The sequence below is a fragment of the Oncorhynchus kisutch genome, linkage group LG5 (assembly GCF_002021735.2).
Source record: "Oncorhynchus kisutch isolate 150728-3 linkage group LG5, Okis_V2, whole genome shotgun sequence".
NCBI classification, from domain to species: Eukaryota; Metazoa; Chordata; class Actinopteri; order Salmoniformes; family Salmonidae; genus Oncorhynchus; species Oncorhynchus kisutch.
This window is the reverse complement of record NC_034178.2, coordinates 17662319-17689626: the sequence shown is the minus strand read 5'-3', so window position 1 is coordinate 17689626 and position 27308 is coordinate 17662319. Positions and strand designations below refer to the sequence as shown.

The 27308-nt window shown below is 39.7% G+C and overlaps 1 protein-coding gene across 2 annotated transcripts; it reads right to left on the bottom strand.

Annotated features, from left to right (window-relative positions):
- Positions 1 to 868: 868 nt before the first annotated feature.
- Positions 869 to 27308, bottom strand: LOC109890729 (integrin alpha-4). 2 transcript variants are annotated; one of them, XM_020482736.2, is made up of 28 exons: positions 27001 to 27308; positions 26743 to 26858; positions 25467 to 25570; positions 25072 to 25201; positions 24785 to 24852; positions 24543 to 24669; positions 24174 to 24259; positions 23722 to 23784; positions 21863 to 22000; positions 21509 to 21617; positions 21195 to 21289; positions 20591 to 20681; positions 20337 to 20382; positions 20016 to 20170; positions 19568 to 19728; positions 18275 to 18427; positions 17262 to 17338; positions 16622 to 16772; positions 16245 to 16343; positions 15082 to 15158; positions 14698 to 14787; positions 14500 to 14581; positions 14207 to 14314; positions 8065 to 8397; positions 7738 to 7863; positions 7552 to 7647; positions 5298 to 5417; positions 869 to 4850 (listed from the first exon to the last, which is right to left on the bottom strand). In XM_020482736.2, the coding sequence occupies exons 1-28, from the start codon at positions 27174 to 27176 to the stop codon at positions 4788 to 4790; spliced, it is 3240 nt and encodes a 1079-aa protein (XP_020338325.1). In that variant the 5' UTR covers positions 27177 to 27308; the 3' UTR covers positions 869 to 4787. The 2 variants fall into 2 exon arrangements, with proteins under 2 accessions (XP_020338325.1, XP_020338326.1); XM_020482737.2 differs by lacking the exons at positions 869 to 4850; positions 5298 to 5417; positions 7552 to 7647 and having other exon boundaries at positions 7746 to 7923; positions 27001 to 27289.

Here is a 27308-nt window from a genome sequence, read left to right as displayed (position 1 = left end):
AGGACCATGCCTCAGGACTACCTGACATGATGACTCCTTGCTGTCCCCAGTCCACCTGGCCGTGCTGCTGCTCCAGTTTCAACTGTTCTACCTTAATATTATTGGACCATGCTGGTCATTTATGAACATTTGAACATCTTGGCCATGTTCTGTTATAATCTCCACCCGGCACAGCCAGAAGAGGACTGGCCACCCCACATAGCCTGGTTCCTCTCTAGGTTTCTTCCTAGGTTTTGGCCTTTCTAGGGAGTTTTTCCTAGCCACTGTGCTTCTACACCTGCATTGCTTGCTGTTTGGGGTTGTAGGCTGGGTTTCTGTACAGCACTTTGAGATATCAGCTGATGTACGAAGGGCTATATAAATACATTTGATTTGATTTGAGTACCAGAGCACCAAGTCTATGACCAAAAGGCTCCTTAACAGCTTCTACCTCCAAGCCATAAGACTGCTGTACAGTTAATCAAAGTGCAACCCGGCCCTATTTACATTAACCCCCCCCCCTTCTCCCTTTGTTTTTACACTGCTGCTACTTGCTGTTTATCATCCATGCATAGTTACTGTACTTTAGAAATTTGCTCAACTAACCTGTACCCCTGCACATTGACCTGGTACTGGTGCGTCCTGTCTATAGCCTCATTATTGTTATGTAATTTCCTTTTAGATTTTTTGATAACAATTTTTTTTAAAGTGAAAAAAAGTATATTTACTTAACTCTATTTCTTGAACTACATTGTTGGTTAAGTCCTTGGACTTGGAAGCATTGCACGGTAAGGTCTACACCTGTTGTATTCTGTGCATGTGACATAACATTTGATTTGAAATAACATCAGTGTCACAGCTGTTGAAGGAAGTGGACCAAGGTGCAGCGTGGTGTGCATACATTTTCTCTTTATTTGGAAAAAAGACGCAGAACAAGAACAAAAACAACAAACACCACACAAAAAAAACATGAAGCTAAAGGCTAAGGCTAAACAAAAGTCAACTTCCCAAAAAAGACAGGTGGAAAAAAGGGCTACCTAAGTATGGTTCTCAATCAGAGACAACGCTAGACAGCTGTCCCTGATTGAGAACCCTACCTGGCCAAAACATAGAAATACAAATAATAGAATACCCACCCCAACTCACACCCTGACCAAACCAAAATAAAGACATAAACAGGATCTCTAAGGTCAGGGTGTGACAATCAGACTTTGGAAATACAAACACACTGCTTGGACATTTCAGTAAGAAGATATTTAATGATCAACATTCATAATGGATGGCAATGAAAATGTTTCTTAAATGAAATGATGATTATAGTACAGATGACACCTGTAGTATGTGGGTTAATTTTGGGTCAAGTATGGTACTGGTGAGGCATGTATGGTGTTAACCAATGCCAACATATGGCGCCTTGAAGAGTTGCAAATGCATTCAAACCAGTGGTTTCTAGAATAAGCACTTTCCTTACTTGAAATCGGTTCAACTTCAGGTGATTGGTAACATCCTAAAGACAAGTACCATTTAGTGGAAGTGACAAACAGAGGTTGTGCATTTCCAAAATAACTGAGGGTGTCAACCTGTCTTTTTAAAAGTTAAGAAAATAAAACAAACCACATTTCAGTGCAATAGAGTGCTGAGGTGTGCCGGTGTCATTTTGTAGTACACAAAGCAAAGAAGTGGTTTGCTGCCATTTGCCCCCATCCATTTTCCCACAAGATAGATTTTTTATAGCGATAAAAAGGTCTGTGTAAGACTTAGGCCAACTAATTACAATACGTTTTTTAAACCAAATTAATATCTTTAAGAGGTTTTTAGTCTTTCTTTTTAGTCAAACATTGATTGATATCACCTTCTCAGAACAATAGCTAGTCAGTACACCTACATGCTACACAGACCTTATTGTAGCTATCTAAAATAATCACTGTGAAAACATGGGTGAAATTTGATTAGAACCAGGCAGTCAGACTCGGCCTACAAAATGACAACACCTTGTCTCCCTGTACAGTATTTTTTTACAAAAACAATACTGCAATTTAGATGGCATGTAGTCTATTGAAATTTAGAATAACATTTGAGACATTTCAAAAACTTCAGTTGCATAGAAAACGTAATTGCCTTTCAAAAGCTGAGCATTTTTCTAGTTTCTATATCAAATTGTATTTGCTTTTGTTCATGTAGGTTAATCTCAAGATGTCTCTTGTCAACTATAAAGTGCATTTTGTAATTTCCCTCTGAATTCCTATAAATCCACATAAAAAAATAATATTTTAAGTGTGTCTATTTGCCAGTTTTTCTCCTACGACTTCATTATTATTTAAATATTTAACTAGGCAAGTCAGCTAAGAACACATTCTCATTTACAGTGACGGCCTACCAGGGAACAGTGGGTTAATGGCAGATTTTTACCTTGTAGGTTTGGGGATTCAATCCTGCAACCTTTCAGTTACTTGCGCACCGCTCTAACCACTAGGCTACCTGCCACCCCCAATACAGTGGCTTGTGAAAGTATTCACCCCACTTAGCATTTTTCCTATTCTGTTGCCTTACACCCTGGAATTAAAATCGATTTTTCGGGGATTTGTATAATTTGATTTACACAACATGCCTACCACTTTGAAGATGCAAAATGTTTGTTTATTTTTAAACAAACAAGAAATAAGACAAAAAAACTGAAAACTTGAGCGTGCATAACTATTCACATCCCATATTCATGGTACCATTTCAAAGGAAACACTTTGAAGTTTGTGGAAATGTGAAAGGAATGTAGGAAAATATACAGAGAAATGCCATAATGTATCATTCCAGCCCAGGTGCAAATTAGATTATGGCCACTAGATGGCAGCAGTGAATGTGCAAAGTTTTAGACTGGTCAAATGAACCATTGTATTTCTGTTCAAAATTGTGTGTCAAGACTGCCCAAATGTACCTAATTTATTTATAACCTCATGTTCAAAATTGTGCACTCTCCTCAAACAATAGCACGGTATTCTTTCACTGTAATAGCTACTGTAAATTGGACAGTGCAGCTAGATTAACAAGAATCTAAGCTTTCTGCCAATATCAGATATGTTTATGACCTGGGAAATGTTTGTGTTACTTACAACCTCATGCTTATCGCATTAGCCTACGTTAGCTCAACCGTCCCGTGGAAGGGACACTGATCCCGACAAAGTTAATGGTGCTCCGTGGGATGTTCAAAGATTCCGATTTTTTTTATAACCCAACCCTGATCTGTACTTCTCCACAAATGTGTCCCTGACCTGTTTGGCGAGCTCCTTGGTATTCATAGTGCAGCTTGCTTGGTGGTGCCCCTTGCTTAGTGGTGTTGCAGACTCTGGGGCCTTTCAGAACAGGTGTGTATGTACTGAGATCATGTGACACTTAGATTGCACACAGGTGGACTTTTTTAACTAATTATGTGACTTCTGAAGGTAATTGGTTGCACCAGATCTTATTTAGGGGCTTCATAACAAAGTGGGTGAATACATACAGTGGGGAAAACAAGTATTTGATACACTGCTGATTTTGCAGATTTTCCTACTTACAAAGCATGTAGAGGTCTGTAATTTTTTATCATAGGTACACTTCAACTGCTCCGTAAGAAGCATCTCAAGGTCCTGGAGTGGCCTAGCCAGTCTCCAGACCTGAACCCAATAGAACATCTTTGGAGGGAGCTGAAAGTCCATATTGCCCAGCGACAGCCCCGAAACCTGAAGGATCTGGAGAAGGTCTGCATGGAGGAGTGGGCCAAAATCCCTGCTGCAGTGTGTGCAAACCTGGTCAAGTACTACAGGAAATGTATGATCTCTGTAATTGCAAACAAAGGTTTCTGTACCAAATATTAAGTCCTGCTTTTCTGATGTATCAAATACTTACGTCATGCAATAAAATGCTAATTAATTACTTAATCATACAATGTGATATTCTGGATTTTTGTTTTAGATTCCGTCTCTCACAGTTGAAGTGTACCTATGATAAAAAATTGCAGACCTCTACATGCTTTGTAAGTAGGCAAACCTGCAAAATCGGTAGTGTATCAAATACTTGTTCTCCCCACTGTATGCACGCACCACTTTTCCATTTAAAAAAAATACATGTTTTTTTTTCAACAAGTAATTTAAAAAATGTCACTTCACCAATTTGGACTACTTTGTGTATGTCCATTACATGAAATCCAAATAAAAATCAATTGAAATTACAGGATGTAATGGGACAAAATAGTAACAACGGGGGGGGGGGGGGGTGAATACTTTTGCGAGACACTGTACAGTGGGTCAATCAATCCTCAGTCACTGATTAAAGGGGAAGTTCAATATTTTAAAACTTAAAGGTCACAAACAGTCAAAATCATGTTTTTCATCAGATTGGATGATATTTGGATGAAACCAGATCATAGTACGATGACTAAAGACTGAAAAATTACTGTTGCTGGTACATCAATAACGTTTGACCATAAGGTTACTGGCTTCATCCAAAAGCTAAGGCTTTGTGTGACACCGCATAAAGCCGGTCATTTTTATACACCAATGGTAATATCTTATACTCTTACCTAATTTAAATATGTACTTGTAGCCATCATTGCAGAAGGTGTGTTCGCAGAAGGGTGTGGTTTACATAGCTAGCTAGCTAGCTAGCTAGTTAGTCTACTGGTGCCAAAATGTGACTGCAGGGTGTCAGAAAAAAATATTCATTTTAGATGATTAGACTACTTTCAGGTTGAGAAACCATCTAACATTATGTTGTACTGAATTTCCCCTTTAACTATGATATTGTGTCATATATTTGATATGAATCAATGTCCATCCTCAGTAGTCCCAGCTGAGCCTTTGTATATTCTCCATCTTGTCCTCACGCTTAAAGAAGCCACTCTGTGAACAAAGTCCTTGATTTAGTACACAATTAAAACAGACATGCACAGTTCTAATTGTTAACAATTAACACTTGTTGAATGTTACTTAGTTAAAATATACTGATATTTTTTTTATTTAAATGTTACCTTTATTTAACTAGACAAGTCAGTTAAGAACAAATTCTTATTTACAATGACGGCCTAGGAACATTTATGTTGTATAGTCTTAAAGACCGTAGATGAAAAGCAGCAGTCGCTTAGTCTAACATAATACACATTCACAAGATGCTTAGCAATTACATAAAGAACCAGTAAGACCCAGAAAATTTACCAGTAAGAACCAGGAAATGTACCAGTTAGAACCAGTAATTAACCAGTAAGAAGCAATAAATGAACCAGTAAGAACCAGGAAATTAACCAGTAAGAACCAGGAAATCAACTAGTTACTAAGAACTAGGATATGTACCTTCCACATGCAGATGACCAGCAAGGCAAGGATGAAGAGGCCTAGTAAGAGACTGGCCACGATGATGGACAGCTCAATGACTCGTTTCAGTTTGTGGCTATGATGGGCCTCCAGGACAACCTGGAGAACATTGATCCAATTATGTAAGTGATAAACAACAATGCCGTGGATGATATTCCTAGTGTTCCATGAAATTAGTGCTTTTTGAAATTAGTTTCTATTTTAAGTGGAAATGTAAGTTAAATGTACAGTGCCTTGCAAAGGTATTCACCCCCTTGGCATTTTTCCTATTTTGTTGCATTACAACCTGCAATTTCAATTGATTTTAATTTGGATTTCAAGTAATGGACACAGACAAAATAGTCCAAAGTGGTTAAGTGAAATGAAAAAATTGACTTGTGGTGCTATGAAGCTCTAAATAAGATCTGATGCAACCAATTACCTTCAGAAGACACATGATTTCTTTAAAAAAAAGTCCACCTGTGTGCAATCTCAGTGTCACATGCTCTGATAAAACGCTATGATAAACGCTATGATGATAAAACGCTATGTCTGGCACAAACCCAACACCACTCATCACCCCGAGAATACCATCCCCGATGTTTTTCATCGGCTGGGACTGGGAAACTCCTCAGAATTGGAGGAATGATGGATGGGGCTAAATACAGGGAAATTCTTGAGATAAACCTGTTTCAGTTTGAGACTGGGACGGAGGTTCACCTTCCAGCAGGACAATGACCCTAAGCATACTGCTAAAGCAACACTTGAGTGGTTTAAGGGGAAACATTGAAATGTTTTGAAATGGCCTAGTCAAAGCCCAGACCTCAATCCAATTGAGAATCTGTGTTATGTGTCACGCCCTGACCTTAGAGAGACATTTTATTTCTCTATTTGGTTCGGTCAGGGTGTGATGTGGGGTGGGCATTCTATGTTTTGTTTTCTATGTTTCTTTATTTCTATGTTTTGGCCGGGTATGGTTCTCAATTAGGGACAGCTGTCTATCGTTGTCTCTGATTGGGAATCATACTTAGGTAGCCCTTTTTCCCTCCTTTCAGTGTGGGTAGTTGACTTTTGTTAGTGGCGCTATAGCACAGTAAGCTCCAAGGTGTTTTCTCCGTTTGTTGTCTTGTTGGCGACATTTTAAATTAAAGGCAAATGTATGCTCACCACGCTGCACTTTGGTCTACTTCTTTCAACGGCCGTGACAGTATGACTTAAAGATTGCTGTACACCAGTGGAACCCATCCAACTTGAAGGAGCTAGATGTGCCAAGCTTATAGAAACATACGCCAAGAGATTTGCCGCTGTAATTTCTGCAAAAGGTGTTTCTACAAAGTATTGACTTGGGGGGAGAGGGGTGAATAGTTATGCACACTCAAGTTTTCTGTTTTTTTTGGTCTTATTTCTTGTTTGTTTCGCAATGAAAAATATTTGCATCTTCAGTGGTAGACATGTTCAGTAAATCAAATGGTACAAACCCCAAAAAATCTATTTTAATTCCAGGATGTAAAGCAACAAAATAGGAACAATGCAAAGGGGGGTGAATACTTTCGCAATCCACTGCATATTGAATTAAAATACTGTAATATTCAATAATGTGCCCTTTAATATAGACCACATGGAGAGTTCAATTAATCAGATTTTTTAATATGAGGAAAGAATTGCTAGTGGCAAAATTAAGTATTCTGACATGTCCCTCTGAGCACCCTCTGTGACTTCCAGGCAGATTGTAACACAATTAATCCCAACATTTCTCCAAATTGTCACCATCATTGTAAAGCCTTAGATATTGTGTTGCTTTAATAAAGTTATTTCTGAAGATTATTGTTATTAATTTCATGTGATTAGTGATTAATTTTAAGGTAAAAAAAACAACCTGTCCCTCATTTTAACCTCTTGAGATTGGAAAACATGTTAAACATGTGCTCTTTATGACAGAATGCTAAAATCAGGTGAAGTCTTTTTTTCTTTTTTTTTACCAAGTCACACATTTCAAAAGACACCAAATTGGTAGAACGTCCAAAATACCTTGAAGATAACAGGCTAATGTATGTACAGTATTGTACTGTAGCAACCCTAGCCTAGCGAAGCTTCCGATCTCCTGCAATTGGGTTTACCCTATTGGAGCAGTGGTTAGCAAGTTTGCCTATGGTCTGGGAGACCTGGGTTTGACACCCACAAGGGACATTTCACAGTTGCCATTTACTCAGTAGAGTTGGGGATTCTCATGAAAATTATGAAGTGTTTGACTTACCACTGTGATGGGGTCTTCTTTTAAGAACCAAATAAATGGGTCCTTCTTGGGTGATATGACAGCAGTGGTCTCTAACAGCATGACACTATGTCTTCCCTTGGAGAGAGAACACGGGGAAATGTCACCACAATACTTATTCATTTATGTAAAAACCTATACAATTAGTATACACTGCACAGTCCTTACCGGTGAGATGTCTAAAACTCCCGAATTCATTTCGACCTCCATTTCAATGGTGACATCTTTCCCAATGTCCATGTCTCCAAGGTCACACACCGCGTACAGACACAGAGCATCCTCTTTCATACAATACTGGACAAAAAGACAATGTCCTTACAATTGTTCATAGTTTTGCTCATCAATGGCCCAGCTCTGATTTGAAATATGTACACAGTTAAATTCACATTTGTCCCATTGACATGAATAGATGTTTTCAACATATTATATGTTTGAGTTTCAGCATTCTGGTCACAAAGTGGCTTCCAAGCAAAGCATTGTAACAAACGTACTTACCATATGTCTTCTACTGCTTTTCGAGAAGAAGAAGAAGAAATCATTCAAGGGATTGGAGTCAGGCAGATCACACTCATCCTCAATAACAGTGGTCCAGTTTCTCACATTGGCCCAATAGGATATACTAGTCCAATTGGTGTCAGTGGTACTGGAAATATTAGTCCAATAAGGGTGTGTGGTGCTGGACCTATTCGTCCAATAGCTGTCAGTGGTAGTTGTCACATTTAACCAAACACTGTCAATGGTACTGGCTCTCTGGCTTCCATACATGGTGCCATTGGTACTGCTGGTCCCATCAGTGGAGTTTCGAATGTAACACCACCCAGAAGATGACTGTATGTGAGAGACAAAGTAATGTGAACACCAGGATAAGTCAATTCTATACATAAGAGACATGGATCATGTTCAGGTGAATGATACTGGCAAGGATAAGTATTTAAAAATGAATTGATTTGGTAGACAGTTTTTCATTATTATGACCTCCCTACACAGTGCCGACCCGCTCATTAGGCAGAATTAGGCAACTGCCTATGGTGGCAGATTGACTAGGGTGGCATTTTCTGAGTTACACTGGCCAAAACGCACCTACAACAACACAGTAAACATCAAATGACGGCTTAGGAACAGTGGGTTAACTGCCTGTTCAGGGGCAGAACGACAGATTTGTACCTTGTCAGCTCGGGCATTTTAACTTGCAACCTTCCGGTTACTAGTCCAACGCTCTAACCACTAGGCTACCCTGCCACCCCAAAAATATTTATCTCAACCACTGGCATATGGGCTTTTTAGGCGAGCGCTGATGTTGGCCTGTGATAAGCAGTGCCCACTGTACTAAGCAGGTGCTTGCGAAAGTGGATTGCGAAAGTTTTCACCCCCTTGGCATTTTTCCTATTTTGTTGCCCTACAACCTGGATATTTTTTTTGGGGGGGGGGGGGGGCTCTACAAAGTCAATACTTTGTAGAGCCCCTTTTGCAGCAATTACAGCTGCAAGTCTCTTGGGGTATGTTTCTATAAGCTTGGCACATCTAGCCACTGGGATTTTTGCCCATTCTTCAAGGCAAAACTGCTCCAGCTCCTTCAAGTTGGATGGGTTCCGCTGGTGTACAGCAATCTTTAAGTCATTTAAATGTTCCCCTTAAACCACTCAAGTGTTGCTTTAGCAGTATGCTCTGGGTCATTGTCCTGCTGGAAGGTGAACCTCCGTCCCAGTCTCAAATCTCTGGAAGAATTTCCCTGTATTTAGCACCATGATCATTCCTTCAATTCTGACCAGTTTCCCAGTCCCTGACAATGGAAAACATCCCACCACCATGCTTCACTGTGGGGATGCTATTCTTGGGGTGATGAGAGGTGTTGGGTTTGTGCCAGACATTGCATTTTCCTTGATGTCCAAAAAGCTCAATTTGAGTCTCATCGGACCAGACTACCTTCTTCCATATGCCCTTTGGCAAACACCAGACATGTTTGCTAATTTTTATCTTTAAGCAATGGCTTTTTTCTCTCCACTCTTTTGTAAAGCCCAGCTCTGTGTAGTGTACGGCTTAAAGTGGTCCTATGGACAGATACTCCAATCTGTGGAGCTTCGCAGCTTCTTCAGGGTTATCTTTTGTCTCTTTGTTGCCTCTCTGATTAATGCCCTCCTTGCCTGGTCTGTGAGCGGCCCTCTCTTGGCAGGTATGTTGTGATGCCATATTCTTTCCATTTTTGAATAATGGATTTAATGGTGCTCAGTGGGATGTTCAAAGTTTCAGATATTTTTTTTATAACCTAACCCTGATCTGAACTTTTCCACAAATTTGTCCCTGACCTGTTTGGAGAGCTCCTTGGTATTCATGGTGCCGCTTGCTTGGTGGTGCCCCTTGCTTAGTTGTGTTGGCGACTCTGGGGCCTTTAAGAACAGGTGCATATATACTGAGATCATGTGACACTTAGATTGCACACAGGTGGACTTTATTTAAATGACTTCTGAAGATAATTGGTTGCACCAGATCTTATTTAGGGGCTTCATAGTGTAACAGTATAACTTTACACCGTCCCCTCGCCCATACCCGGGCGCGAACCAGGGACCCTCTGCACACATCAACAACAGTCACCCACAAAGCGTCGATACCCATCGCTCCACAAAAGCCGCGGCCCTTGCAGGGCAAGGGGAACTACTACTTCAAGGTCTCAGAGCAAGTGACGTCACCGATTGAAACGCTATTTAGCGCGTACCACCGCTAACTAAGCTAGCCGTTTCACATCCGTTACAATAGCAAAGGGGTGAATACATAGGCACACACCACTTTTCCGTTTATTAATTTTTTAAAACAAGTTTTTTTTTTCATTTCACTTAACCAATTTGGACTATTTTGTGTATGTTGTGATGTTTAATTCAGTGTGATGTGAGTTTTTATTAGTCAGTATGGCGAAGTAATGTTATTGATCTGTCAGTTTCCCAAGATAATTCCATACTTTACACTGACAAAGTAATAAACAGCTCTGATATTTCAGGCTACACTGTCATGGTGCACAGTTGAGGTCTGCGCCAGACCGATTTCTTTATCCTGCTCCTCTCTGCACCTGCAGTTTTTCATACCACACCCTGCCCGCACCAGCTGGCTTTCTGTAAGACTCCCGCCCGCTACCGCAAGAACTGGTCCCAAACCCAACCGCATTCTAGTAGTGTTATTTTAGGCTTATGTGACACATCTCACTTGCCAGCCATGGTCCCGGCAATATGACATGTGCAAAAATAACCTTACCTGAGATTCTCTCAGATCCTAATATGAGGGCCATCTTTGTTACTGGGCTAGATCAGCCAATATGCTAGATGTAGTTTGAAGAGAGCAGAGTTGGAGAGACTTTCACTTTCTCTTGAGATATGTTTATAGCCTACCTTTTAGGAGTGGGAAGATTTTCAGACAGAGAAATATGGGTGATCAATATTTAGGAATTTCTAGGCAGTAAACTATAGCCTAATCATTGGCCTATTTAGGAAGAACATTTCCTTGGAAAGATAACTGCCCCGTGCTTCTCTGCCCACACATAGGCTAAAGCTTACTCTGTTTAATTGAGACCAGACGCGCACCTGGCTACTGAACTTGAAGCACCAAGAATGATGACAGCAACACTTGCTACGTTTTGAATAGGCCTTTAGGATATAGCCTACCTTTAATTCCCACCCACTTCTAAAACCAAAGTGGCCCCCTGACTTTAGGAAAATAAAATGTGAACACAAATCATGTGGCCGATATAGCATATGATAGAACGGTTATGTGGCCTTTTCTGTAGCCTACAGGCTGGATTTAAAATGTGTGACAATGTAATGAGATGGAAACATTTCACATCATGCATGTTTTTTCATGAAATAGCCTAACCTATATAGTGCCCAATATAATAAATAATGCACTGACATGTCAACAAACAACTTATCGTAAAACAAGGACAGGTCAATGAAAATTGTACAATCAGGCTACTCACAACTACTGTTCAGGAGTTTCATCCCTTGGTCGAAAATGACATGATCAGTGGTTTCAAGTTTGTAACCGTCAATGTTTTACGAACGGATCATAGACAAAACGAAAATACTTCTGCATTTCCCGCTGTGTAAACACATTGAAAATAGGCTCTGGATAACTCCGCCTGATAAAGTTGGGTAGCTGATATTCAGAGCATAAATAGCCAAATTGATTAGTTACAGGAATCAGGACTAATAAAGCCAATGCAATGGCCTGTTTTACAAATGGTTGGCCTACCACATGGATCGGCATTCATAAAATTCCATTGTGCTCTGACATGGAAGGCTGCACCCCAATAAGCACGGACCAACGCCGACGTCTTTTGTACATCTTTTTGTCCAGACTGGTCGTCTCTTTTCAGTGTTATTTACAAACAGTAAACCTACCACATAGATGGGCATTCCTAAAATTACATTTCAGGCAACACTGTAGGCTATACCCCAGTAAGTACGGACCGATGCTGATGCCTTTTTGGATGTCTTTCTTTGGTCCTGTCTGGAATGGATGTCTTTTTTTTTGCTGCAGTCCGGACCGACCTTGAGTTCGAAGTCCACGGATATCAGTTTTTGGTCCAGTCCAGACCAAATCTGAACCAATCACTTCTATGTTTGGTTCAGATTTTGTCTAGTCTGGACCAGCCTTGATTTGGCCTAAACATAAATATCTATGAATGAGGTATTCTCAACTTTCCTTCAAAACTGAAAATTGACCTGATTTCAACTTCTGGGAAAAAAAGCATTTTCACCTTTCATTCAGAAATCGAACATCTGGAAAATGTGTATTGTAGATCTATTTTCAATGACATTTGGTTTACTGGGAATATTCTAGTTTTTTTTGGGGGGGGGGTTGCATAAGAGGTCCCAGGTTTAATATCCCTGGGATAAACAACGAAAAACGTTTAAAAACATTTTGCAATTGAAATTGAAAATGATGCCTTCATGCCTGTGTGTTTCTTGTCAGACAAATCCAAGTAGTCCTTCCCTGTTTACATTTGTTTTTCCTGTTTGGTGTCTTAAGCACCTTAAACACAATTATAGCCATATCCATCTGATAGGGAGCCCTATCACACAAGTTCAGTATTTACTGAAGTAATCCAATGCAAGGTTATTTATGTAAAAAGAAAACTAGGTAGGGTAGAAGTTATTATTTTACAGCATGATACAATATTTGTATTATACTGTATCTGTTTGCTACGAATTTGTTTCTTATGAATGACAGACCATATGACTTCCCAGAGCTACAAGGGGGCTAAGGGGGGCTTAGCCCCTTCAATTCAACTTTATCCCCCTCAGTGTGATTTTGTATGTCCCAATATGAAAATTCTTCAAAAAAGTTCAAATGATTGTGACAGTTTGGTGCCCAAAAATCTGTATCTCTCAGCTGCACTGTGTCAGCACCATGGACAGGGGCCGCTGTTGTGTGTATGTAGGCAGCCTGGTCTCATAGAGTAGACGTAAATCTTACAAGAAGATTTCAGGGAGAATGGAATGATCGATTACTCAGGACGATCCAAAGAGTTGCAACTCTTTTGAAAATGTAAGATTGAAACAATCCACCTGGTTATTCAAAAAAAAATCTAAATCTTGCTTTAGTGTGTAGGGCCTGTCGATGGTGCAGACAGAGCAATAATATTTTGTGCCTTTGAACCTGTCATTTCCTGGTCAAAAGCATATTTTTTATGTGTATTGTTGTATAGTGTGATATATGAGGAATTCAATATAATTCCAATGCAAGAACCCAATAGCTACATATTGGTATGTTCCATCATTCTATTATGGATTTCTTGGTAGCCTATTGATTGTCATTATTGTAAATGGAACTGTACGTATTGGACACATGTTTATGGTAGGCTGAAATCGCTTAATGGATTACATGGGTCAAATTTGATTCACAAAAGTGTATTGCGCCATATCACAACGTGTTGCTGAACTCGTGAGCGAACTGCATGCTTTTCAATGTTTGAAGCGAGCCTGTATAGGCCTATTTATTTGGCAATACAGCTGTGCATGGCTGCATCATAACGTAGTAGTCTGTAGGCTATGTTTTGAGTATTTGGATCTCCATTCGAGTCTCAATATAGATTGTGTCATGCCTTCATCGATCAGATATTTTGTTTACTAGGCCTACTTGGTACCTCGGTTTTATTCTGTTCACATTCGTTCACATTCACAGTTGTGTCTGTATTCTAAGCCAAACTGTTATTCAGTGTTTTTGTTTGTATGCATGAATAACTAGGCTACTACCTTCAGCATTTAGTTTGCATTATTTTGGTAAGACAGCTGTGTGTATGGCTGCATTCACATAGGCTGTTTGCAATAGGGTAATTGCTCATCTAAATAGCATTGCTGAAGGGTCTGTCCATTGTGCGGATCCAGCGCAGCAGAGATATTCTACAGATTTGAAAAGCACGGAGTCTCTGCATTTTAACTTTACGTTTCTTATGGTATAGCGTTTTTATATAAACATAATTCAATATAATTCCAATGCAAGAACCCCCAAAAATGTTGCGGCCTCGGCAATTTCAACTGCCCCCTTAGTCACTTTATCCTGGCGCCAGGTCTTCCATATGACTGTCTTCATCTGTGCAATTATGTTCTGATTCAGTGTTCCATAACATGAACTGAGCAACGCAAGCACATACCTGTATGTCCAAAATGTTGAGCAGTCTGTATGGATACGGTGCTAAAGCTTTGGGGATATCAATTTCCACTCTTGTGCCGTGAGATATGCTTGGACCAACATTGACAACCTGAGTGCGATATTAAAAGATAGATGTCTAGGTATGAATAATAATACCATAAAGCACCCGAAACTTTACATTAGAGCTCTAGCCAGAATTCATGGCAATTATGTGTTTCTAACAATCCTGTTAATAACAAACAGAATTCTCACCTGGCTGTGCTGTTATTATAGAAACACATTTAACAACAATACCTTGAAAGTGTATTTGAACCTCTCAGCGGAGCAGTGTGGCTCCTCAAAGTCCCCAAACACAAACTCTGTTCGGGATACAAAACTACAGCCAAAGGGATATAGACAATTACAAATGCATTGATAAATCAACGTTTTTTTCAATGTTTATAAAGTAGTTTGCTAGAATATTGTACATAATAGAGTGATACCATGTCTTACCCGTGGATGTTTAGATTCACTCCATATCTCAATAGCAGAGTCAGATTAACAATATTGTCATGGAGAAGATCTTCATTTTCTAAATTCTCCCTGTAGAGAGAGACATGTTCAGGTGTAATGTTTTAGGAGGGACTGATTTATTCAATATAAATTATATATATGTATACAATGAGTGTACAAAACATTAAGAACACCTGCTCTTTGGAACTCAATATGCAGAAGGTGTTACTTATGTTTTGTACACCAAAATAAGTAAAAAACACAACAACAAAAAATGGTTTAAGATTCAAAACAGCCACCTTTGTTGATTTTTTTCATTATCAAGTGGGAAAGCAAGTGAAAATAGGACAGTGTCAAAAATGAAAATAGACAGTAAATGTTTACCGGGTTGCATTGATTATAATGTTCAGGTCACCAGGTTCACTGTCAGCACTGACATCCAGCAGAAAGCTGATATTAACCTTAGAGGGAAAGATATAATGTCATGAGAAGTTCTAGATATGTCCCGTCAGATAATGACATTAGTTCACAAAAATACATCAGGGTAGGCACAAAACAGAAGAAAATGTAGTGAAATGAGGAGATACTAAAATGTTTTCATAAGTATGCTCTAATTAACACGACCCAGGACCACTTTTGATGTCCCAAGAAGTGTATTATGATAATAAAATATGCACAAGGGAATTAAAAGTAAATGGACTGAAAGACCTTTGCAGAAGAGGGCTTAACTCTGTGTACTTTCTGTGCAAGTACTTAAAGGCCCAGTGCAGTCAACATGATTGTCCTATTTTTTTATAGATGTTTCCACACTATGAGGTTGGAATAATACTGTGAAATTATAAAAATTATGATAATTCCGTTTTAGTGTAAGAGCTGTTTGAAAAGGCTGCATGACATTTCAGGCTGTTTTGGTGGGATGGAGTTTTGGCCTGCCTGGTGATATTACCAATAAGAAAGGGAGTTTCAAACCTCTCTGCAATAAAATCTAGTTTTCCACTCCCTACTCCCAGACAGTCCTGGAAAAATTATAGCTAGAGAAATTACTATTTGATAAGAAGCTATTTTAGTTTCTTTTTGACTATTTTAAAGCAATCACAGTAAGAAGTTATTCAATATTGAGATAAAAAACGGCTGCAATGAATAATTCTGCTACTTTTCAACCTCATATTCATAATCTCAAGCACAGAACCACTGTCTACATATGTGAAAACTGCGCGTTTCTATGATTTGTGGTTTAAAAAAAAATAAGAAGGAAGGTCCTAAATAAATTGCTTCTCTGTGACATCACAGGGTAGGATTAAAAGTAAAAAACATACATTTTCAAAACCTGCAACAAGTTTTTAGCTCAAGGGAGGAGATGTTCTTGCTCCCTACATCACTGCGAATGTCATTTTTGAAAATCACTGTTTTTAGAATGTTTAAACATTTGATGGTTTCACCTGGCAGAATTTTAACTGTACATTTATTTTTTTAGAAATGCGCTGTTTTCACATATGTTAACACAGATAATGAAAGTGAAGTGGAGGAGTTGCCCTTTAAGTATATACTTCAGCTAAGGTGTTGAAATACAAATTTCCCACGCTGCAATCTAGCCCGACACTTGTCTTCTCTTCCTCAGCAATTTTACAGCTCACGTATTTCTCCTCCTGCAACCACATGTGCAACATCCGGTTAGACTCATTCAGTTTGCAATATGCCCCATGTGCATGAGTCAAGAGCTGTTTGTATCAAAGGGATAGTTCAAAACACATCAACATCATCATTTTGCTCTGTACTGAAAGGGATCTTAAAAACTTGACTGCTGACATGCACAATTTTAGGGTTTGTATCAATAGTGTACTAATGAACAAAATACTAAGTTTGACAGTAGATAAAACATCTGGGGTAGGTGTAAGGTTGTGTTAGCAACTAGCCGTGCTCCTACAGCGTCCAACACTTTGATGAAGTAGAGATTGCTGGGGTATCTCAGGTGAAGCATGGGGAGGAAGGCAGCGTCGCCAGCATTGGACAGCGTAACATTCAGTAGAATGGTCTTCCCCTCCCCCAGGGCAACGTATGGCATGTCTCTATGTGTCCTGAGAAGGAGTGAGAGAGAGAAAGAGAGAGAGAGAGAGAGAGAGAGAGAGAGAGAGAGAGAAAGAGAGAGTTATAAAGTGAGATAAAAAATAAATATAGTCAAAGTTGTTACAAGTAGACCTCAGAGTCCAGCTGTGGTTTTGTCTGAATGAGTAACAGTTACTAGCACATACAGTAAAGAGCCATCAAGACATGTAGAGGGTGACAAACCTCATGGCTCTGATTGAAAGATGCAAGGCAGAGATGGGAGAAGAGGAAAGGAGAGTGATACACACACACACACCCACATATATAACATATATAACATAATATATATCCTACTACCATTTTCATGCACTCATTATCAATAGGTAGCCACCATTTCCCTGTATTCACAGCATGAAATGACTTACAATTGTGCTCTTCAGATTTAATTCACAGAGTGAATTGAAACAAGTAAATTCAAGAGTAAAGATTAAGATAGATGATCTGAGGGAGAAGGAGTTCACCTCGGTAACAGCAGCTGTGCAGACACTTGCAGATTGGTGGAACAGTTGGCCCAGGCACAGTACCTGGTGAATACAGTCTGTGGGAGGCTGTTACCTTTAGTGAGTTAATTACCTACTTCCTTTTCAGGTGCAAAGCACAATGCAAGAAACACTACTAAAAAATGCTGTTATGAATGTGTTTAAAATAAAATAATCACACAATTTTTGTGAGGAGTGCCTTTTTAGTTCCTATATACATTTACAGTCTATTGGAAACAGGTTATCAAGTCATTTCATATTGAACCTTTATTTAACTAGGCAAGTCAGTTAAGAACAAATTCTTATTTACATTGATGGTCTACTCGAGAACAGTGGGTTAACTACCTTGTTCAGGGGCAGAACAACATATTTTTACCTTGTCAGCTCAGGGATTTGCTCCAGCAACCGTTAGATCACTGGCCCAACACTCTAACCACTAGGCTACCTGCCGCCCTAATGTTCCACATACTATGGAACATGTTAGAATTGCCAATGGAATATGTTAAGTTAATCTTGTGTGAAATTTCCGGTAGAGAAACCTGAAAACCCAACCAAATATGCTGTACCAGTGCCATATCATGTCCAACTTGGAACTATCAGGATACTAAACGATAAACCATGCATTAACTACATACCGCACTGTACAATAATATAGCATACCACTGGATGGCCCTGTTTGAATATTTAGAAAATGCATTCCTTCTCCCATCCTTTAAATATAATCCTTATCTAAATTGACCCATTGTCAAGTCTCGCTCTCCTTACCTACTGTTGTAACCAGGACAACATTTTCACAGGAAAACCCATTTCCCTTTCAAACCAATGGAGAAAAATACTCAATTCACCCACAATCTTTGGTCAATTGGGTGACAATCCTGCTTTCCCCTATCCAATCACGTATTATCTTCGATTATGTCAAGGAAACAGAATAAAGGAATGGTGGATTTAAAAGTTTTTGAACAGGGCCCCAGTCTTTGATCTCCACCTCAACCTACCTTGTTGGTCAGCAAGTTGCTGTACTCCTCTCCCCTCTGGAGCATAGGCCTGAGTGGGGGAAAGCTCTTGGAGTTACCCCTCACCACATTGTGCTCTCCCAGCTCATACTGCAGCTCAAAGTGGATGGGGGTGAAGATGTCCCGAATGTCTCTCTGGAAAGGGGAGGAAGGGGAAGAAAGAAGACTGTACTGTACTGTAGCAAAATTCACCACTATTTTCAGGTGGATTGCAGTTAAGTAATGGGTAAATTGCTTATTCTCTTTGGCATACTATGGAGCAACATTTTTTCTCATGTAAAAAATTACAGATGCCTAAAATACTATAAAACTGAACTTGAAACATTTATTTAACATTGTAATAATGTGACATACATGGATGCACACAATACAAATGTGAGTTACAGTATTTGGAACTTGCATCAAATAATATGCCTTCCCTTCTATTTGAAATTGTATTGATATTGTTTGACACGTGCATACTATGGGTGAAAGTTCATTGCACATGGTTTCACTGTGCTGGTTCATTTTTCAAATGTTGGTTTTCAAGAAGGAAGCTGTGGTATGTTCAAGACCTGAGTATCATGACCCCTCCGATGCACAGAGACCTCCAGAAGCCTCTTTTAGGAGAACCTGTTTTGGTCTCGTTTTGCATCAACCTTTCAACATCCTTAACATACTATATGTTATACACCACATGTTGTCAACATCACCTCCAATTCTACAGACACACACCACACACACACACACACACACACACACACACACACACACACACACACACACACACACACACACACACACACACACACACACACACACACACACACACACACACATTCTGACTAGCAGATGTAGGCCTTCTTCACTTAAAATAAAATACTTTCACACATACTTGATATCAATAGCTTGCATCTTTGACAAAATCACATCTACTGAAGTAGAACATCAATAGATAAAACAGGTTCTATCTATCTTAGCTTATGCGCTCTGACATTGCTCATCCATATATGTATATATTCTTATTCCATTCCTTTACTTAGATTTGTGTGTATTAGGTATTTGTTTTGGAATTGTTAGATATTACCTGTTAGATATTGCTGCAACGTCGGAACTAGAAGCACAAGCATTTTGCTACACTCGCATTAACATTTGATAACCATGTGTAGGTGACCAATACAATTTGATTTGATTTGAGAACCTCTCTGGGGCAGAGATCACCTGACTACCCCCTTTCCATATAACTCTCTCCCCCCATTCCCTGCCCTTGTCCCCTCGATCCTCCAGTCCCCTCACCCTCAGAAAGGCCAGGTGGGTAACACAGGTCATGTGGCCATGCCTGGTCTTGATGCTGCCTGCTGTGGCATTTGATAACTCTGTGCCGTTGGTGTTGAAGAAGAATCTGGACTGGAGCCCCTCTATGTGCTTGACATCAGCCGTCAGGTTGTACAGTATTTCTGCATGTGGGACACAGATATGGAATAATCCTTTCAGAGCACCACTGAGAGTTCAATAACAGTTACATTACATAGATCTATATTTTTACAATTGTTTTTAAGAAATGCTAAACAAACAATAAGCTACAAAACCAATAAACCACATTTGTATGACAGAGATATTCTAAATCAATAGAAAACAGTGCCACGCAGCATTATTTGAACAACATGGCACAAATTAGCTATGATAAAGGCTACTGTGTGATGTGGTGTGGTGTGTTAGGGTTGAGTGGGGTGTGGTGGCTAACCGATGAGCCCAGAGACACGTTTTGCGTGCAACTGGAAGCACACAGAGGTTTTGAGGCAAACGGCAGGCTGGCCGTTCTCTGTACACAGGGCATGGGTGCGGTTCACACTAGGAGGAAGAAGTATCATCGCCTCCACCATAACAACCGCCCGTGTCCTACCACCCAAAGACGGAAAGACATAACACAAACACACATACGCACACAAAATGCATACACGCACGCACACACACACAAAATGAAGGTGAATCTAAAAAAATATTATATTCTTCAGACTCTCAGGTCCAGATTGTTTAACTGTGTCTTCTGTCTCTGTTACTGTACCTCAGAACAACAGCAGAGTCGGACAGAAAGGCTCCCACGGCCACATCTGTGGACAGATATCGGGAAAGGTAATGTTACCTTACTACAAATTACACTAATCTTTAACAGTATATGAATATTAAATATGAATTAAAAAGTAACGTGGTTTGTTTGACAGAAGAAAAATGTAGGCTATATTAATATGAATGAATAGCTTAAAGAGAGATAGACAGAGGAAGGAAGGAAGGGGTTGTTGGGGAATCAGAGTTTCTTACCTGGGTAACCGTTTCCATCAACATCAATGCCCCCAGACACAGACTGGCCAAACATCTTGAAAGCACTACCCAAGGCAGACCCAGCAATCCTCTGTTTAAATGGGAAGAATAAATATCATATTCTTGTGAGTTGGAAATATCTAAGCACCATTATCATTGTTTCCTCCATTATACATTGTCTCGTCACCAATAGTGGTGTACCCATACTGGATGTGTGATTGAACAAACCAACAAGCTTCACAGTTGTACTGTAACACACAAGCTGAGTTAAAAAAAAAATGTTTTAGGGAATTCAGTCAGAACTGATATTTCCAGCAGTTCAACTCCTCTTAGAAAAAAGCGTTAGTCGGTTGTCCCCATACGGGAACCTTTTTTGGTTCCAGGTAGAACTATTTGGGATTCCATGTAGAACCCTCTGTGAAAAGAGTTCTACCTGGAACCAAAAGGGTCCTTCAAAGGGTTCTCCTGCGAGGACAGCCGATGGAACCATTTTAGGTTCCAGATAGCACCGTTTAAAAAAAAAGAGTGTGGGGACAGGCGCACGCACAAACACACATACACACTCATTCCCATGCACACGCACTAACACGGTTTGGGGACATACTTGAGAAAAGTATTGTCCAAGTCCCGTCTTCCTCCCATTGTAGATATAAATAGCACCATGTAGGTCATCCTCTTGTGGTGCCCCAACTGCAACATCTGCAAAGCAGTTAGGCAGTCTCTATTCATTTGAATCTATTCTCAAATGTTGAGATTCTGTCACTGGCCAAACTAGCCTAATAATTTGACTTTTGTGTTTCACACTGCAGCTGTGTTAATATTATATTTGGATTAATAAGAGGTACAATTGTCCATACTCATTGAAAACCATTCAATGGTTAATCCCTTTTTGGACCCAAATTACAAATATACATTTACCTGGATAGCCATCATCATCAATATCTCCAAGACTTGTGATACTTTCCCCAAACCGGGCTGCATATGAATCTCTCCCTGCTAATGTAAACTCCATCTCCGTCATGTTAGCCTGAGGAAGGGGGTAAAAATAGTATTTTGGAAATTTACATTTCAACAGCATTGTGTCTAGATACCAATTGGAAATTGTAGGAAAACCGCAATCCTCCAACCAGGATTTCTGGAAAACCTGAGAATTTAGGGAAAATTACCAAAATTTTTAAACCAAATTGCTGTGAGAAAGTACAAAAGGTGCAAATTAGATCTACCAGCCCTCCACCATACAGTAACTTGTCTAGGGGATGACAATTTGCTCACCTGTCCCTGGTTCATGTAGATGTACACACGGCCCTCCTCCCTCACAGTGCTGAACATTGGAGCTCCCACCAGCAGGTCAGACAGGCCATCAGTGTTCAGGTCCACCGCACACACAGTGGCCCCAAAATAGGAACCCAGCTGTGAAAAGGATGCAAAAGAAAAAAAACATATCTTGGCCCGGTTTCCAAGAAAGAGATGAAGCCTGCATTAGACTAAAAAGCATTTTCAATGGAGACTCTCGAATGGAAGTGATTTTTAGTCCAGCACTAGTCCTAATCTGTGTCTGGGAAACTGCACCCTTGTGTAACAAACCCAAAGATTTATGGAAGATATGAAGTCTTTAAAGCCTTATGATTGGATAAGGTAACCCAATGGTAGTTCAATACGCTCTGTACATCAGAGAGGATCCATTGGATAATGTCAATGTTGTGATTGATGGCAAAAATTCCCCTTCAGAAAATTATCAAATGCGTTGAGACGGACCATTTCAACGAAAACATAAGATCACCAAAATATAGACAAAATATCGTCCAGCGTAGCCATAACATGACAAAACAATCACCCTATGTACAGTTGAAGTCAGAAGTTTACGTACACTTAGGTTGGAGTCATTAAAACTCATTTTCAACCACTCCACAAATGTCTTGTTAACAAATTATAGTTTTGGCAAGTTGGTTAGGACTTCTATCTACTTTGAGCATGACACAAGTCATTTTTCCAACAATTGTTTACAGACAGATTATTTCACTTATAATTCACTGTATCACAATTCCAGTGGTTCAGAAGTTTACATACACTAAGTCGAGTGTGCCTTTAAACAGCTTGGAAAATTCCAGAAAATTATGTAATGGCTTTAGAAGCTTCTGATAGGATAATTAACATCACTTGAGTCAATTGGAGGTTAACCTGTGGATTTATTTCAAGGCCTACCTTAAACTCAGTGCCTCTTTGCTTGACATCATGGGAAAATCAGGTAGAAGATTATCTATATCCACAGTAACATGAGTCCTATATCGACATAACCTCAAAGGCCGACCAGCAAGGAAGAAGCCACTGCTCCAAAACTGCCATAAAAAAAGCCAGACTATGGCTTGCAAATGCACATGGGGACAAAGAGGGTCTGGTCTGATGAAACAAAAATAGAACTGTTTGGCCATAATGACCATCGTTATGTTTGGAGGAAAAAGGGGGAGGCTTGCAGGAGGGACTGGTGCACTTCACAAAATAGATGGCATCATGAGGACGGAAAATGATGTGGATATATTGAAGCAACATCTCAAGACATCAGTCAGAAAGTTTAAGCTTGGTTGCAAATGGGTCTTCCAAATGGACAATGACCCCAAGCATACTTCCAAAGTTGTGGCAAAATGGCATAAGGACAACAAAGTCAAGGTATTGGAGTGGTCATCACAAAGCCCTGACCTCAATCCTATAGAAAATGCGAGGGCAGAACTGAAAAAGCGTGCGAGCAAGGAGGCCTACAAACCTTAATCAGTTACACCAGCTCTGTCAGGAGGATTGGGCCAAACTTATTGTGGGATGCTTGTGGAAGGCGACCAAAATGTTTGACCCAAATTAAACAATTTAATGGCAATGTTACCAAATACTAATTGAGTGTATGTAAACCTCTGACCCACTGAGAATGTGATGAAAGAAATAAAAGCTGAAATAAATCATTATATCAAGTATTATTCTGACATTTCACATTCTTGAAATAAAGTGGTGATACTAACACAGGGCATTTTTCTATGATTAAATGTCAGGAATTGTGAAAAACTGAGTTTAAATGTATTTGGCTAAGGTATATGTAAACTTCCGACTTCAACTGTAGACAAAACATGGTAATGACCCTCCCTCACCTTTTGACCTTTAACCTCAGAGATGATGCTCAGTGTGCTGGACTCTATGCTAAAGATGTAGGCCTGGGGAAGAGATGGAGAGGGACGGTCAATTACATTTGGAGACTGCACTGATGCTGAGGCATGAATGAACGTGTAAGAAAGGGATTGGTTTTTTGTCCATTCTTATAGCAATGGTTATGTGGCCCTCAAGATCAGGGTTCAATAACTTTTGGCCAAAAGGCCCATTTATGATTTGTGAGCATGTCCTGTAGGAAGGTTCTTGAGAAAAAAATCATTTGAATGATCAGACACTGAGCTATAACAAAACACCCTCATCGCAGTCATCTCTGGTCAGTGATTACTTCAAGGATGGGAGGAAGGAAGGAACAATGCATTTTAAGGACCTGAGTGTATCTCTGCATTTCTGTAGATGACAATGGGTTGGAAAGGGATGCAGTGTTAACTCTTACTCTTCCAGTCTGCCCGTACTGGGGGGCTCCACCCACTACCTCAGTGGAGTTTGGGTGCAGGAAGTGGCCAGCGCCGACTGAGTACCCTAAAACAAGAGAGAGACACTGCATCAGTTTCACTGCTTACATACATACACAATGGATTCTTCTAACCTGTCAGGAGATGAGTGTGATGTTCATGTGAAAGAAAAGAGCAGGGGAGTTTAGGGCTAGGGCTAGGACTAGGAGAGAGAGACAGAAAGGACAGTATGGTCACCCTACACTGTACATGCATTGAAAGTCAGTCAATTTGAGATGATAGAAAGCCAAGATATGAATATTACTATTGTAAAGGTAATTAATGTATGTTCACTTCCCTAATTCACTTACCCAAATAACTTCCATAGAGGACAACGTTATCATCCAAGTAGGCAGAAGTGACCTGACTGGATATGTTGTGGACAAAAACAGACCCAGTCCAAAACAAGGTTCCAGGGGCTCCCATTACTATGAGGTCCTGTTAAGCATAACAGTACACACCAATGTAACTAATCTCAATTTAACGTGCAATTTTAGAGTGAGCATTTGCAATAAGTTAGAATTCTCTGAGAGCAAACATATTTCAAGCATACCCCAATAAGGACATTTGAAATCCCTGCTTGACATGATGCAAAGTCACTGTCAAACTTATTTTCGTGATCTATTTAAAAACAAAAGAAATGTGTAAGGACAACAATGGTTGATACAAACTATTCATAGTGGAGAATAAAAAACACTAGAGATGGTATATAAGCTCAGCAACATTAAACAAGGCAATGCACAATTACTAAACCATGTTCTTTAATTCATTCATTAATTCATTCATACAGGAAGACAATATTCCTGGACAGTCATGTTGAGTGATGCAATATGGCCATACCTCTGTAGCATGGAATCAAAGGACTTGATTGATTCAAGTCAGACTCCAATTTGTAGCATACGCCATGTGGCAATTTATTTAGATCTTCTTTTTTGGTGAAGTAGACATTTTTCCAACGATGTCCACAGGCCTGAAATGTCAAATGAAATACTCAAATTAACATATAATGTTGGTTTAAATTTCAATACCGAGGTGTGTCTTTACTCAATGTCTAGTCAAGTCTAGTCAAGTCTAGTCAAGACTAGTCAAGACTGAAATGAACCCCAACAGACAGACTGAAACTGTGCAAAAGTTGAAATTGTACACATCAAAAAGGAATCTCTCTCTCTCGTTCTCTCTCTCTCTGTTTCGAACACACACACACACACACACACACACACACACACTACACATACCAACACAAGTCCATCCTGCTGCCGCCTGGAGAGGCTCACACCAAGCCACTGGTTTTCAACCTCAGCAGAACAGTGTCTGCCACAGGGCATGTCAAGCATTACACCTACATGGAGAAATTAAACAACAACAGCAACACGTGTCATCAACCCAGGACGAGCATGAGTTTATTAGGAAATCAACCATGCAACAAACTAGCTCCTGGCAACTGCAAATTAGGTAGTTAGAGGGGAAACCCTGAGTATTTAAGTATCTGAAGACTGCTTCTAGTGCAGACTTGGTGTTACGAATAAATAATAAAGTATTACATTTGCTTAGCCTTTTTATTACAGAAAGAATCTCAAAGCATGAAAAAAGCCAAACAAACACAAACAAATGCTATTTAGTTTATTACATTATGTTGGGCTACATCTCAGACTTAACTTTTATCATGATCTTAACGCCAAAAGATCCAAACCTCTTGACGAGGTCACTAGGTGTTGGGTTAAGGTCACTACATGAACCCTTCCTTCCAGAGATCATGTTCCCATGCTCACGTGTACATGCCAATGGCCTCACGGGCACAATCCCACTTCTGACACCAATGTAGCAAATTTGGAGGTTAGCCCTGACCGTGACTCAAACTCGGGTCCAGCAACTGTCAAGTCAACACCTTAACCTTTACGTCAAGAGGTCCGAACATCTCGATGAGGCCGCTAGGTGTTGGGTTATGGTTGCTACAATATTTTAGCAGAATCTATTTTCCTCAATCTACATTGAAATGACTAAAACCAAATCAAAAAATAGGGTAGAAATGTAAATGGTCCTACATTTATATAGTTTTTTCACTCTGTCCAGCTGACTAACAATCACCAAAGCGAAAGCAAGACAATCAGGGAGCATTGAAAATCAAATTAAAACGAATGATAGAGGACTATTTTTTGCAAGTTTTGAAAGCAAGGAAATATAACACATTTTTAGTGCAGCCCTCTGGACTTTAGTAAAGACCAAAAATGGCAAAATGAGTTTCACATCTCTGGTGCAAAAGGACACTGGGGGGGGACACTGAAGCTGTTGATATTGTGGAGATCTTAGTACAACACCTACAGTAATAACCACATAAAGAGGTTGACTGACAGAAGAAGATCCCAGGGTTTGACTCCCAATAAGGCTGTCCCTAAAATGTGAGATGAATGATGAAAAAGCTGTACATGAGGTATGTAAAGATTGTTGATGCAGTAAATCTACAATAACATGGATTAAGTATAACGACAGTTAATAATTGATTAATATACTCACCGAGTTGAATCTGTTCACAGTCCTTCTTGTCTGTAATTTTGCACTTGTAGATTGCTCCAGGATTCCTGACAGCCTGGTTGAACCTTGAATTTGCAACTGGTGCGCCAACTATTACCCTATAACAGACAGAATTTGACAGTCATAAATGTGTAGAACATAATGGGAAGATTAAAAACAATTTCAGACTAACATAAACATTCCCTTCTGTTGCTCACTCAATAATTTACATTTGAATTGCATACAAATTTCAACACGCACCATGTCTGTTGCTGATGCTTGTGCAGCAACACAGAATATCCAAAAAATGTTCCGTTCGGACCACTGAGTGGAATAGCATGCGGTATGTCTAAATTGTACAAATCGGCATGACGTAAGAGAAAGCAAAACAACATGTTTAGCCCTATGCTGTGTAAGCCTAGCCCGTATGTAGTCATTTTTTATAAATGTAGCAGCGTTCCAAAGATAAAAAATTAACCGAATGTTATCTTGCTCAAACACCTGTGGGGGCTTTCCTCCCCTGCTGCTCCATCTTCGGATACATGGTAATAGTGCGGTATGAGGAGGAT